Genomic DNA, 13,230 nt, shown 5'->3' on the forward strand with positions numbered 1-13,230 from the left:
CAAGAAAACTTGGTTTACTCTTCAGTTTACTCTTTACACAAGTAACACAGTAATCATGCAGCAACAGCCTAGCTCAGGTAACTTGCCTTGCATTATGCAGTGTCTCTGGCAGAGACAGTAGCATCCACTTCCTCAAAGAAGCACTTTGCTGCTTTAACCAGGACATTGCCCTTTCTTGTCCCGCAGTGCCTCACCTAACACTGCTACTCCTCAGTTTTGCAGCAAAAGACAGGATGCTGTTGTCAGAAGTTTCCCTTCCTATATGGTTATTTCCAAACACAGAAGCCCATTCTTTGCCTTGAATGAGACCAGGATCGCATGGGAAAAAACAGGGTGTCATTTTACAAAAAATAATTATACTATAACCCATAATTTCTAGCAAATTAAGGTAATATCTCATAAATTGAGAGCCTTAAAAACCAAGCACAATTAAAATGCAAGAATTTATGTCAGGTAACATCATCACAGCATCTGTGCTTTCCACCAATGAAGTGAGATTCCCTGCATCTCCTACATATGATTTCTGCTTTGAATAAACTGAACAACTGACAGCATAGTAAATTATCATCCTCCACATGGAGCATCAGAAAGACTAATTTGCGGAGAGTTTTTCCAAACATTTATTGACAGAAGAGGAATGGTGAGACTTCAAGGGCTTGGATACGAGCCCAAGTTTTAGCAGGGTTTAGTCTGTAAACCCTTTTCTGAATCCTCTCCTATCTCTTCCTACTTCTAACCTAATCTCTTTCCTCTAGGCTTAAGTCCACTGTTGTTGTAATCCTCATCCTCACTTTAATCTTGGTACCTATGCAGGGGGTAATTCAATTTCATGTTTCCTTTAGCAAAAAAACCTGACTGAAAGATCTGTCTTGAGCTGCTCACTCCTGCCACAGCCTTGCACTTTGCCATCCCTGGGTAGCAGGTCTTTGGGCTGCACCAAGTGATCCAAATTTAAAATTACTCTACAAAAAAAGAAAGAGGAGACCAACTCAAGACAAGACAGGTGGATTCGAAAAACCAACAGAAAGACACTTAGGTCCAGCGTGAAAATGTATTATGGTACTTGATCTGCATGATGTATGAAAAGTCATAAATAAATGAAAGCATGCACACCTATGAAAGCTCTGTTTCATGCTCAGGGTACACCAAAACTGAGACCATCTTGAGTTCCCTGAAATTTGATGGTTTGTGTAAAACAGTGTAAAAATAGAATCACACCTAATTGGAGTTTAAAATAAAAAGTCATAGACTTTTAAAATATAATATAACTAAATATCTAAAACTATACTAACTGCCAAGGAAATATATCCACAGTTATTTTATCTGCTGTAAATAAGACTAAAATAGTTAAAAATATATGAACGTGAATTTACACAAATTCTCCTGAGTTATCCTATGATTAGTCAGAAATTAAGTTAAAGATTTATGCATTTGTGCACCACCAGAAACAGGTGTTTTTTGCTGCAGTTAGAAGTTTCCATAACAATAACAATAGTACCAATTAAAAGCCAATTAGTCATGGACATTACTTTAAGGGTCCCGTACTTTGCAAACTCTCTGCTCTTCAATTTTCCTTCTCTGGAGCTGCCTATTATTCTCAATACAAAGACCTTAAAATGAATGTGGACTATTTCCCTGTCACTATGGAAACTTTGCTACACTGCCCCAGACACAAATGCTTCCCAGGCATCTTCAGAGCTACTTTCCCCTGTGATCTTTGCCCTAAACAAATGTGCTGTTTATTCACTCTTCTGCTCAATGATGAAGACCCATTAGATGTTGTGTGAATAATAATGAAAACAGAATTAAGTCTATTTTTAAGAATGAGTGAAGACTCCCCTAATAAGACTACCATGATATTGACAGCATACTGGTTAGCTTCTTCCATTCTGCTCTTTAAATCTTGAAAACTGTGCCAGATAAAATTAGAGTATGAACTTGGCATTAAGTTTTGCTGAGCAATAAAAAGCTCTTATTAAAAAAATATAGCATTAAATCATGTGATGAGAAGTCAGAAGATCCTGGTGTTTTGTTGTTCCACCGCCAAAAAGCATCTCCATGCAACCATTCATGCCTCTACCACCTCACTTTGGGATGATGAAATACTGTGTGCTCCAACAATGCAAGTGAGGAATCATGAATCAATGTCACGAATTAAAAGCTTCTGCACTGTTTGATTTGCATCTTCTTTTTGAAGATGGAGAAATCTAGTCAGAACTTCGTCTTTTTCTTGAAACATTCTCCAAAGCTAATCTGGCCACTAATTATGTCAATGGCAAAGCAAAAAAAGGAAAACAGTCCCTTTCTTTCATGAGTCAGTACAGATTCATTTCTTTTCATATTTATTCACTACTTAGCGTTTTGGATGACATGGATGAGACAAGTGTGTTTACACATCTCTCCTTTGAAACTCCCTTTCCAGGGCATTTCCCACCTCCTTCACCAGGCTGCTGATTCTTTCCTCTCCTTTCACATTCCCTAGTCGCTCCTGTGTATAAACCGGTGCCCGGCACCATGTGTTATACTGCACTCCTAGTAAGACATACCAGAACAGTGAATTTACAATTTTGTTAATTCTAATAGATTCTTGACATTACATGTTAACTGATCAAATGCTTTAAACTTTAAGATTTATTCCTGTTGCTGCTTACTTTTTATCTTCATTCCTACCTGGCACAGAACAGCTCTGACATTCCAACCTGTCTGGCCACATATTCCTTATGTATATTTTAAAATCTACCAAACACCTTGAAATAATTTCAATTACAACTGCCATGTCTTATTCTAGAAATGAAAGTTTATCTTGGTCTATGTTTTTTTTTTTTAATGCCCTATTTCTGTTGGAGTGATTTGATGCAAATGACAGAACCCGATTCAAAGGTAAGATTTAAATTCTGGAGCACCTAGGGGTGAAAATCCTTGCTCAAAACCCACATTTTTCTTGCTTCCTTGCTCAATATCAAGAGGGAAAAAAAAAAAAAAAAAAAAAAAACTTGCTTTCTTCAATCGATACACTAAGCAGAAAGATTAGATTGTCTGTATGGTTCCCTTCATTTCTCTATATTAAAAAAGCTGATCATGTCCTCACATCAAGATTATAGAATAATCAGCACTTGTACTTCACATATCTACAACTAATGGTAAGCTCCCTTAAAAGAAGGACAGAGAAATGAATGCTATTCTTTAGGTTTTTCCTGAATCTCAATTGATTGGAGGTAGCCTGTTATTATAAGTCATGACAAAGTGTTGACTTTAATGGAGGAGATTTTTTTCATTGAACTTTTCAGTGCTTGCTGGACTGCAAGCTAAATTGAAACCAGGTTGCCAGATGTAAGAAGTTAATGCCATCAACAGACAGTATTCACTTCTCCCAGAAAAGCGTTTCATGATGCTTCAGTTTTATTCTCAATTTGTAATGGGTTAAAAGCTGACTTTGAGACAACAGTGACTATTTTCATGGGACGGCAGCAGCTCTCTTATTATGCAAGCTAACTTTAGAAATCACTAAAACCCAAACAGGTCTAAATGACACCCTTGATTGACACCAGGAGAACTTTGCTAGATAAGAGTCCTCAAAACTATTGGAAAGGATATTGAGGGCCAGGCCCCAAGTTAATTTTGTTTAAAAAAGAAGGAAAGTAATGCATTTAAGGAAAAACAAAATGTAACATCCCCATCAAACGATATTCCACAGTAACCAGCCAAAAGCCTCAGGCTCATAGCAGTGTTACTGCAGGATTTAATTGCGATCTGCACTGATCCCCAGAGCCTTCATTTTGACTGCCCATACTTAATGGTGCTTGCTATTTGCAGGCTACTTCGTCATTTTTTTCCAGAACTAACGAAAGCTGAATGAGTATGCAGGCTCCCTTCTGGAATCTGCTGTTTCCCTCGACTTCACAGGAAGTCTAATTGCTGCTAAGCTAAGTAATACCATAACTGTAAATGGGGCACACTGCGAGTTTTTATGCTGTCCACTATACTCTAGGGTGAAAAAGAATTGATGACTTCCAAGCATGATTTATCCCAGCTTCTTTCCCTACAGAAATTTCAAAACATTGACCTTTTTTGTTGAATTTGTGATCTTGTTTACTTAGAGCACATATGCTTTTCCCAGCACCATGGGAACTAATACTGGCGTGTTCTGCAGGAACTGACAGTATCTGGGGCAGATTAAACAAAAGCTCTCCGTGACACTTACCTCTAACTTGGCACCAGCTCTTCTGTTGCTACATCTGTAGTTCTGTTTCTAGCAGTAGTTGAATGTAATGGCAGGAAGTACTTAGAGGATTTATGCAAAAGGACTCTGTTATACAACTTGCTTCAGTAGCACCAATTTTCTAACTGCTTTAACTCTTATATTCTGCTGATGAATATTTAATGTGTTAAATGCAAGGAATCTTTAATATTCATCAAACAAAAACTGATTTCTAGAGGAATCTGAAGGGAACTTGATTTACTATAAAATTCTGGAATTTGATTTGCTTTCTTCGGCATATAGAACTTTGTGAACTACACATTGGCTTTTTATCGGGAAAGCATACAACCACGTTGTTAAGATCTAATTGAGAAAATATCCTGATGAAAATATTGCAAGCAAACTGCTTTCTCAATATTAAAAAGGAAGCTATAGAAACATATATCCAATGTATAATATCACATTACAAAATATACAAGCTACAAGAATAATTATTGAGTTATGAGCAGACCACGGATTATTTTAGATTAGACTAGAAATCCACATTATTTTGATTCTTAGTGAAGCTACTGAATGCTGCCCCTGAGGGTCCCATTCCACAGGCCCTAAGAGTACATGTTCCTGTTTTTCTACAGCAAATCTGAACAATTAAATTTGATGAGAACTGTTCATATGCTACACCGTGCATATTTTTTTTCAAATTTCCTTCAAGTTCACTTTATTTTGCTCTTCTTTTTCAGATCAGAAATGCCAAAATTTCAGCTCCCTTCAAGAAGCAGCCCAGAGCAGAAAGAAGGAACAGCTTCACTGGATGGAAGATACTGCATAACTGCTATGCAACAAGATCGAAGATCTCCCACTGGTGGATCCAAGATTTCAGAGAATGGTATCACACCCCGTAAACAAGCATTTTTTTTCCTCATTGATTATTAAGATCCTCAGCAGAAAAGCTAGCATAGGTTTTAAACCAACAAAGCTACAAATAAATCCTAATGACGTGCATAAAGCATTCTTTCAAAATCTTATAAAAATCACTGTGTTTGAGAAAGGCTGGCTTCTCTGGCGCAGAGAGCGACAATGGCTCTCAAAGAGATGACTATTTTGGGGTGTCATTTAGCTGCTGTAATGATGAGACATTTCTGACAGGCATCTTAGAAGCCAAACATCATTTTTTTTTTCCCCTGGGTACCAGTTTAAATGTCAAGTAGACAGCATTTTAAGCACAGAGTTTAACTTCCTTTCTGTGATTTTTGACACATCGTTCAAAAAAGAAAAAACAAAACCACCAAAACTGTAACTTGGAATTACCTGTAAGCAATACAGTACCTTCAGTGCAGATTGAAGAACTGTACATATTGACAAAAAAAAAAAAAAAAGCGTAATATATTGAATGGAGCTGACAACTAGCTGCTCAGGATGTGAAAAACAATGACATGTAAATTCAGCTAACATTTTAGCATTTTCTCCTTTTGGTTACACCTAAACAGTTAGCCTGCTTTCAGAAATATTTTATCAAAATAGGCATACTGCCAATTCAAAGACAGATCCCATGTCTAAGTTACATTACCCATATTTCAAGCTCAGACAGCTTTTCCAGCAAAAGATGTGCAAACAAATGAATTGTAGTTTTGTATCTTTAACAATGTGAAAAAGTATTCCATCATATGAAAAAGGATTACATAGGCAGAAAAGAAAAAATAATTGAATAACTGGAGTGAAATTGCAAAGCTGAACAACAACAAAATCTTTGTGAACACCTGGCATAACCTAGATATTCTAGATAAATAAACTTAGATATAGATTAGCTATAAAAATCTAGATATATTTCACTAAACGAATATTAATATCTTAGATCAGAGTTTGCATCAATGGAACCGTGTAAATTATTTGAAGTTATGTAGGTTACCAATTAATGCCTATCTACTTCAGTACTCAACTACTTTGTGATTCTACTCATGTTAAGAATTTTATTAAAATGTTAGCATTATGTTGAGAGAGACATGCAAAATTTCACTATTGTATGTCGTTTCCAGTCCTTCTAATCATAACCTGCAAAGTCATATAAAAGAAAGTTTCTTCTTCACTTCAGTTAGAGCAGAAGGCATTCTCACATGTGAAAAGATACATTAATAGTGGCTTAGTTACCTCAGCATGAAGACGGCTTGAGGTTTACATCCTTTTCCTTCCCATTTATGAAAAGCTAATCTGAGCATCTGCTATGCCAGATGTAACAATAATTTACTGGATTAAACATACCAGTTTGCAGGTCTTCAAGGAATCCAGTGTTGTATGATAACAGCTCTCACAACTGCCACAACTATTGTAAATTCTGATTACCCCTTTGAAGTCCTAAGGCAAAAAAAACAAATGATCATACAAAAAGTTTATTACTCTATCTTGATGCTGTGATACATTAGTCATTTATTTTGTCAGTGCTCAGACTCATGAAAGAAAGTGCTCCTAACACCCTAGCTCAGACGGTGTTGGGACTGTACTGAAGACGTGCTGACTTTCACTCTCTAATTAAAGGGCAATACAGCTCTTTAAACAGCTTTAACTCAGAGCAAAATCAGCTTTGTTCCTGCTTACCCAACAAATTACTGAACATGATAGCCTATAAATTAGGCACCTTGAATGCTACTGGAATGAAAATTGCATTAACAAACATATGTGAAGCGTTAACCAAAATTAAATAAATAAATAGAAATCAAAGATCAGGCTGTTTTGTGGAGCACGCAGTGCTGGGCAGAGGCGGAGCGTGACTGCCCTCTGAGGGAGATGCTGTCGAGGCCCAAAGGCTACAGGGACACGGTTCAAAGCGTCCGAGCAGCACCGGGAAATGGAACCTCGGTGCACATCTGCACTGGAAATGAAGGCAGAATTTTGCAGAAGTGATAGAAAGTGATAGAAAGCTCTTACGAATCGTTGACTTCATCACTGCCAGAACTAAAGCTGCTTAATTAACTGACAGCTATTATGGTAAATAACTATAAGTTTAAAATTAAGTTTAAATTAGTGTAACCAGATGTCAATTTAAAATAAATGTTTAGCATAAACATATGACCAGTGCTTACTATGCCAAAGATCTCCAGTAAGGTACAAGCATCAGAATAACATTTTAATCTCAGCCAATATCTTTTTGTGATAGAAATAGAAGGTAAACACAACAATTTTTCTAAGATGCAGCTAAAAGGTATTCAAAAATTTCCTTAATAGTGCATATAGACTTGCATGTATTAGAGTTATTTCATCTCATTACAATGGTTTCTTACTCCCTATGAATAACTTATATTCAATTGTGTATGTGAACAGTAATTGCCACCCTGATAATATATTGTTCCTTCACACTTATTCATAGATTTCAGTTATTGAAAAGGAAGAATTTACGTGAAACACTAACAAGTTATCAGAAGAGAGTGCTGAGATAACAATCCCTGCTGAAGCTTGGCTCCCTTAGTTTAAAGCCTCTTTGCATGAATGATGAAGGACCCTGCTTAGTGTTTCCCTCAGATATTTAAAAATCTCAGTTTTTCTTTTGCAGTTGCACTGATTTAAAATTGGCAGCTACAGAGCAGCAGGGGCTGCTCTTTGTTGTTAACTGCTGTTCATTTCCCAGCCGAGGAGCAGATGTTCCGGTCAGTGGAGGGCCAGGCCGCCTCCGACGAAGAGGAGGAGAAGTGGACAGGAGACCAACAATCCCAAGTGGCCAAAGTGAAGAAAATACTGGCCCAGCTCCCTTGCTGTGGCACTGGGTATGTTTTTGACATAAATGATGCCTGAGCCTTTTGAGAATATTCTTTCATGACTTAGACACACCATTTTTGGCTGAAAAAAGAAACAAAACTACTATAAAACCAAATCAAAAGGCTCCTGTGTGCTCCTTTATAACCCATGGATAACAACATACTAAGTACTCCCACCCAACCTCAGCACGTGTCAGCTAGGACACCAATTTATGACCCGTTCAGCTAAGAATTTTGCAGGAAAAAAAAATCCTTCGTAAATATTGACCTTGATTATGAGGTTTCATTGACTCTCCTTTTTTTTTTTTTTCTCTCTCCTCTTAGATGTGATGAAAAAATGCGGAAAAAGCTGATGTCTTATTTTGAGAACACCACAACTGAAAACTACCAAACAGCATCTGTGGAGCTAGCGGAGAGAATCACACAGCTAACTGAGCAGCTTGAGCTCAAAGGGCATGAAGTGAAAAAAATGGAAACAAATATGGAAGAGGTAACGATTGCCAGGCATAGTGTGAAAAAATTACTCGTGTATCTTTAAATAGCTCCACTTACACCTACTGTATTCTGGCTATTCTGCTTTCTGTTGTTGCCTGTCACTGCACCACTGCTCCGTAAGCTTGACCATCTCATGCTCTCGTTTAACACCACCACTTCCTACCTGAGCCTCCAATTATCTGGAGGATGAGATGCACATCACTAGAGTAGTACTTCAAATAACATCCTTATTTAAATGATTTAAGATATTCACAGATTTTGTGTTCTGGACTGATATCTCTGCAGATTAAAGAGCAGGTGATGCTCTTTAAAGAACAGGCCATGCCCAATTCAGCGGTTGCTCAACTTTGTATGAAATACTCATTTCCCAGCCCACCCAGTTCCCCAAAAAAACTTTTCTAGAAACCCCTCCCACTGACTGAGCCACAGAGGCTCACTGCTTTGCTATCCTTAAGAGGCAATCATCCAGTTGACTCTGATGCTGAATAAAAATATATATTTCTCAGGTTTGTCACTATGTTTCAGCCACTGTATTTAAAAGCCCCAGTGTAGTATCTGAGTTGTGCCATCTAATTTAACTATTTAAATATTGCCAACTTCAGTCAGTGATGAGTTTAGATTTTAATGCTATAAATCCTTCTATGAAGCAAAAACAGTAAACCATATGCATGACTGTCTTAAGCTTCAGTCACTACTTGTTCAGTATTTTACACACTGATTCTAATCGCTACCAGAAAGAAGTTATAAAGGAAAAGATTTTGAGGATTTGTTTTTGTTTGCTTTTATTCTACTGCATCCAGTGTTACCTAGTTCCTGTGCCTGGAAACAGTAATCTTTCCCTTCATAATTTTACAGCCTGTTTTCACCAAAAAAGTCACTTATCCTCACTCCTAGTCTGCCTCATGTCTCTTAGCAGAGAAACTAGTATTTACTTCTGACAGTCTATTTTATTCTTCTATGTGCTTTTCAGCCCTACTACTACCTTCTTTGAATGAGAAGAACCAAAGCTGAACTTAGCATTCAAATGTAAGCCCGTCATATATAAGAATGTTTTCTGCTTTGTCCCTAGTTCCTTTCCTAGCTGATTTCCAATGTTTATCCTTGATCTTTGCTGATCACTGAGCTATGTTCAGCATACAACTATTCTAGAGTTCTTTCCAGAGTTGCAGTCATCACTGCATACTTATGACTCTATTTTCACTTACTATGCATTACTGATACTGAATTTTATGTGCTATTTTATTACCCAGTTATTCAGTATCATGAAATTCTGTTGTAATTCTTCAAAGGCACCTTTAGTTTTGATTACCCCCTCAAAATTTATATACATAACAGACTTAAGCTCTCCCCCATTCACCTTTAACAAAAAAAAAATCATTTACAAACACACTGATCAGCTCAGCTCTTCACCCGGATCTTTATGAGACCCTAAGGATGATGTTCCCCTGCTCCCGTAGCTGACCATTCAGCTCTGGTCGGCCTTTCTGTGCTTTACCTCCCACCTTTTAACCAGCTGCAAGTCCATAGCAGAATCTATTCTACACTATGGTGTCAGTTTTATTTATTTATTTTTTTAAGTCTTTAGTGATGAACCTTGAGAAAAGCTTTTTGCAGATCCAAAGAACACTCTATCAACTGAATTACCATTATTCATATATATTCATAGACCCTTTCAAAGAAATCTAATAGATTCCCCACTACGTTCATCGATGTATTCACCAAGCCCCTTACAGTTTCTATCAATTTGCCTGACAGAATTATTGATATTCTAGAGATGATTTGTTGTTCCTCAGATCATCTCTACAGTATCTTTTAAAAACTGGTGCTACATCCACCACCTTCCCTTCCTCGGAGGCTAAACTGATGTAAGAGATAAATCACACAGCACATTTCAGTACTTAATTCTGGAGATCTGTTACTGTTTTCCTCCTGGTTTGAGGAAGCTTCTCAGATTCATCTCCTGCAAAAAATAGCTCCAATGTGAGAGACTAGCTTCTTCAGTAGCAAACACAATACAATAATTTTCTTTTACATTCTTTAAGTTTTCTTTTAAATATTGATCATTCATTGTCCTTTATGTATTTATATACATGCTACTCAGGAGGACAGATTCTCCTGCAGCATTGACATTTTCACTTAATGAGGCTTACATAGCAGCAGCTGATTTATTCTCAAAACTAGTAGTTGGCAAGACAGTACTTGCATTACCCAAAAAAAGCACAGAATACAAGAGAAATATCCAAAATCAGGCTATACTGAAGGACTCTGGTAGAGTTAAGAACACAACCCACATCTCCGAGCCCAGTGACTAAGCTACTGACCATCCTTCCTTGGTACCTAAGCTATTCTGACTATCATCAGTATCTTAGTCACAGATGTTGATGTAAGAATGATAGATGTAGCCTATCTAGTAGAGAGTGAACTACTGGCTTCAAGTACAATAAGTTAATTTAAAAAAACTACATACCCAAAAGCAAAAATAAAACAAAGAAATCAGAAAACTAGCTTTCTTATATATGAGAAATGGCTGTAAAGAAAACATAACTACTGTGGAAAGCAGTTCCCTAATCAGAGCCTAGGAAATGCAGGCAAAGAGCATTTTGTACGAGCAGATGAAGAGGAAAAAGAGCCAGCAGTAGCAACAAGCACTATGTCCAAATATTAACAGTGGCATTTTGAGCTAAGCGTATTGCAGACACTATCCATAAAGCTAAACAGCTGGTTATGACACTGGACAACTATGGAGGACTCAAGTGGTCTGCATATTAAGAGGAAAGTTTGTACTTTCTCCATTCGCGTTTGTACATAAGACAAACTAGATTTCCTACGGCCTTTCAGCATCAACCAACAGAGGACAGAGAAGTCCCTGTGTGGCTTTCCAAGTACGGCAGTTTGCCAGTGTGACTAGGGGAGTAGCTAAAAGCAGCAGATGTGAAATATCCTGGGTGCCGAGGCCCCATGGAACAGGCCTCTCTTCTGTCAGCACAAACAGACACTTCTTAAGAATTTCCACGAGCATCTGTTTAGCTGCATATTAGGAAAGTGGATTTTACAAATAGAGATAACAACCTTATTTGCTCTGTGTTATTTGATATGACACTGTTACTGTTCAGCTGTACAAGGAAGCATAACTATTTAATGCATTCAGCATATCTCTGAGGAGTGATACCTGCAATGTGGAGGCAATCTGCAGGATAATAAACCAAGCCACATGTCTGAATTACTGAGGACCTCACTCGGCCTCTAGGCCATTTGCAGTGTCTCACTCACACTGCTGTCACATTGGTGGTAACAATGCTGGCTTCATGTACAGGAAAATATTACTTTAGTCATCCAAGATGGGTGTTCAGGCAGGAACACTGAAATCACCGTTTGGCAAATGGACTAGAGTAAGAGATCTAAAGTCCTGTAGCTCTAGGAGCTGCAGAGCCTCTCACAGCAACACTCAGGGACAGCTAATGGAACGACAAATTTCCATCTGACGATGGAACAAGTGACAAGGATGTAGTTTTAGCACTGTCAGAAACAGAATGACCTTTTAGGTGACTCAAAGTAGATCAAGGATTATTTTACTTATTCACTCTGATTATGCTCATGTTCTAGGAAACTGAAGTTCCTTTCTCTCTATTAAATATTAATTGGGATAAAATTTTCCACAAATGAAATATAATAGCGTGCCCATTAAGCCTGCAGCTTTACTGGTTCAGCTCTTTCTTCAGTTTTTGATAGAACTGCAATAGAGATATAAAAATTGACAACAAAGGATTAATAAAGCCACTGAGCTTGGCACGGTTTTGTTCCTAAGGATATTATAAAATTAGCTTCTCCTTGCAACAAAACATTACAAAAATGGTTGCATTTTAAAATTCTAGGCAGTAGACAGTTGCAGTATTCCATCTAGTAACATTTTTTTTTCAAAGGTAGGTCTGAGACAGCTGGCAAGCTGGAGCTCAGCGCAGGTTTGGATGGTCCAGGTGTGGTGGTGAACACCACTCCTGCTAGAATTTCTGCAGACTATTTGCAAGCCTGCAGCTTTCTGTACTTCGTTGCAAACCAGTGCTTCATCAAGACAGCAAGCCAACCAATGCTTAGCAGAACCAGGATCTTAAAAATCTTTCCTTAAGAATATTTTTTCCCAAATACTTAGAAAAAACTATCTGATAAAATTTGTTTTTCTATTTCATCATAGATGATCTTCATGTAGCATTCCCAAAGCAAAAATATGATCATATTAGTGAGGGCATACACATCAGTCATGCTTTCTTACCTTAGAAGGAATAAAGAATTGCTAAAGATTAGAAAACTGAAATAGGAATGCTACCAGCTAAAACTGCTGATATGCAGAGGTTAAAGTAATGTATTTCCTTTCAAGATTGTCTTCCGGCGTGAACTGACATTTACCAGATAAGGGGGGAAACTTAGTTTTGCAATTATTGAACAAGAAAGCAAAAGGCTCCAGTGCTTTTAACATCCTGTGTCATTGTCTAGATGAAAGGTCCATTGCTAGGTGAACTGCAGCAAAAGGTGGAAGAGACCGAATTGTTGAAGATGGAGCTACAGATGTTGGAGACTGAGAGAGTTAGGCTGTCACTGGTGGAAGAGAAGTTCATGGATGTTTTACAGCTTCTTCAACAACTTCGAGACTTGGTATGGCAAGAAAGCAATCAGCTTAGAATTGTTTTTGATGGTGTCCTTTCCAAACAAAAAGGATGGTCATAGCTTTCACTAAGTACAAGGTCCTTTACACCAAGAAACATTTCTGTATGTGTTTACTCTTGGAAGTGTCCCAGTGGT

At 37.6% G+C, this 13,230-nt stretch overlaps 2 protein-coding genes across 4 annotated transcripts in view; both read left to right on the forward strand.

Annotated features, from left to right (window-relative positions):
• The window catches only part of EFCC1 (EF-hand and coiled-coil domain containing 1), a 40,161-nt gene that overhangs the window by 22,172 nt on the left and 4,759 nt on the right, over nt 1–13,230 (forward strand). For 2 of the 3 annotated variants that reach the window (XM_088522877.1, XM_088522878.1), the window contains exons 3-5: nt 4,939–5,096; nt 7,815–7,950; nt 8,266–8,431. In XM_088522877.1, the coding sequence (XP_088379003.1) occupies nt 4,939–5,096; nt 7,815–7,950; nt 8,266–8,431 (460 nt within the window). Of the gene's footprint in view, nt 1–4,938; nt 5,097–7,814; nt 7,951–8,265; nt 8,432–12,924; nt 13,084–13,230 lie in introns of all 3 variants that reach the window. The other variant, XM_088522876.1, reaches the window with a different exon arrangement.
• GP9 (glycoprotein IX platelet) overlaps nt 8,413–13,230 on the forward strand; it is a 30,873-nt gene continuing 26,055 nt past the window's right edge. Inside the window, exon 1 of the mRNA XM_088522884.1 lies at nt 8,413–8,431. The gene's annotated coding sequence lies outside the window, so the exon portion shown is untranslated. The remainder of the gene's footprint in view (nt 8,432–13,230) is intronic.

The sequence above is a fragment of the Tinamus guttatus genome, unplaced genomic scaffold (assembly GCF_059628265.1).
Source record: "Tinamus guttatus ecotype Peru unplaced genomic scaffold, ASM5962826v1 Tinamus_guttatus_pri_ptg000169l, whole genome shotgun sequence".
Classification (NCBI taxonomy): Eukaryota; Metazoa; Chordata; class Aves; order Tinamiformes; family Tinamidae; genus Tinamus; species Tinamus guttatus.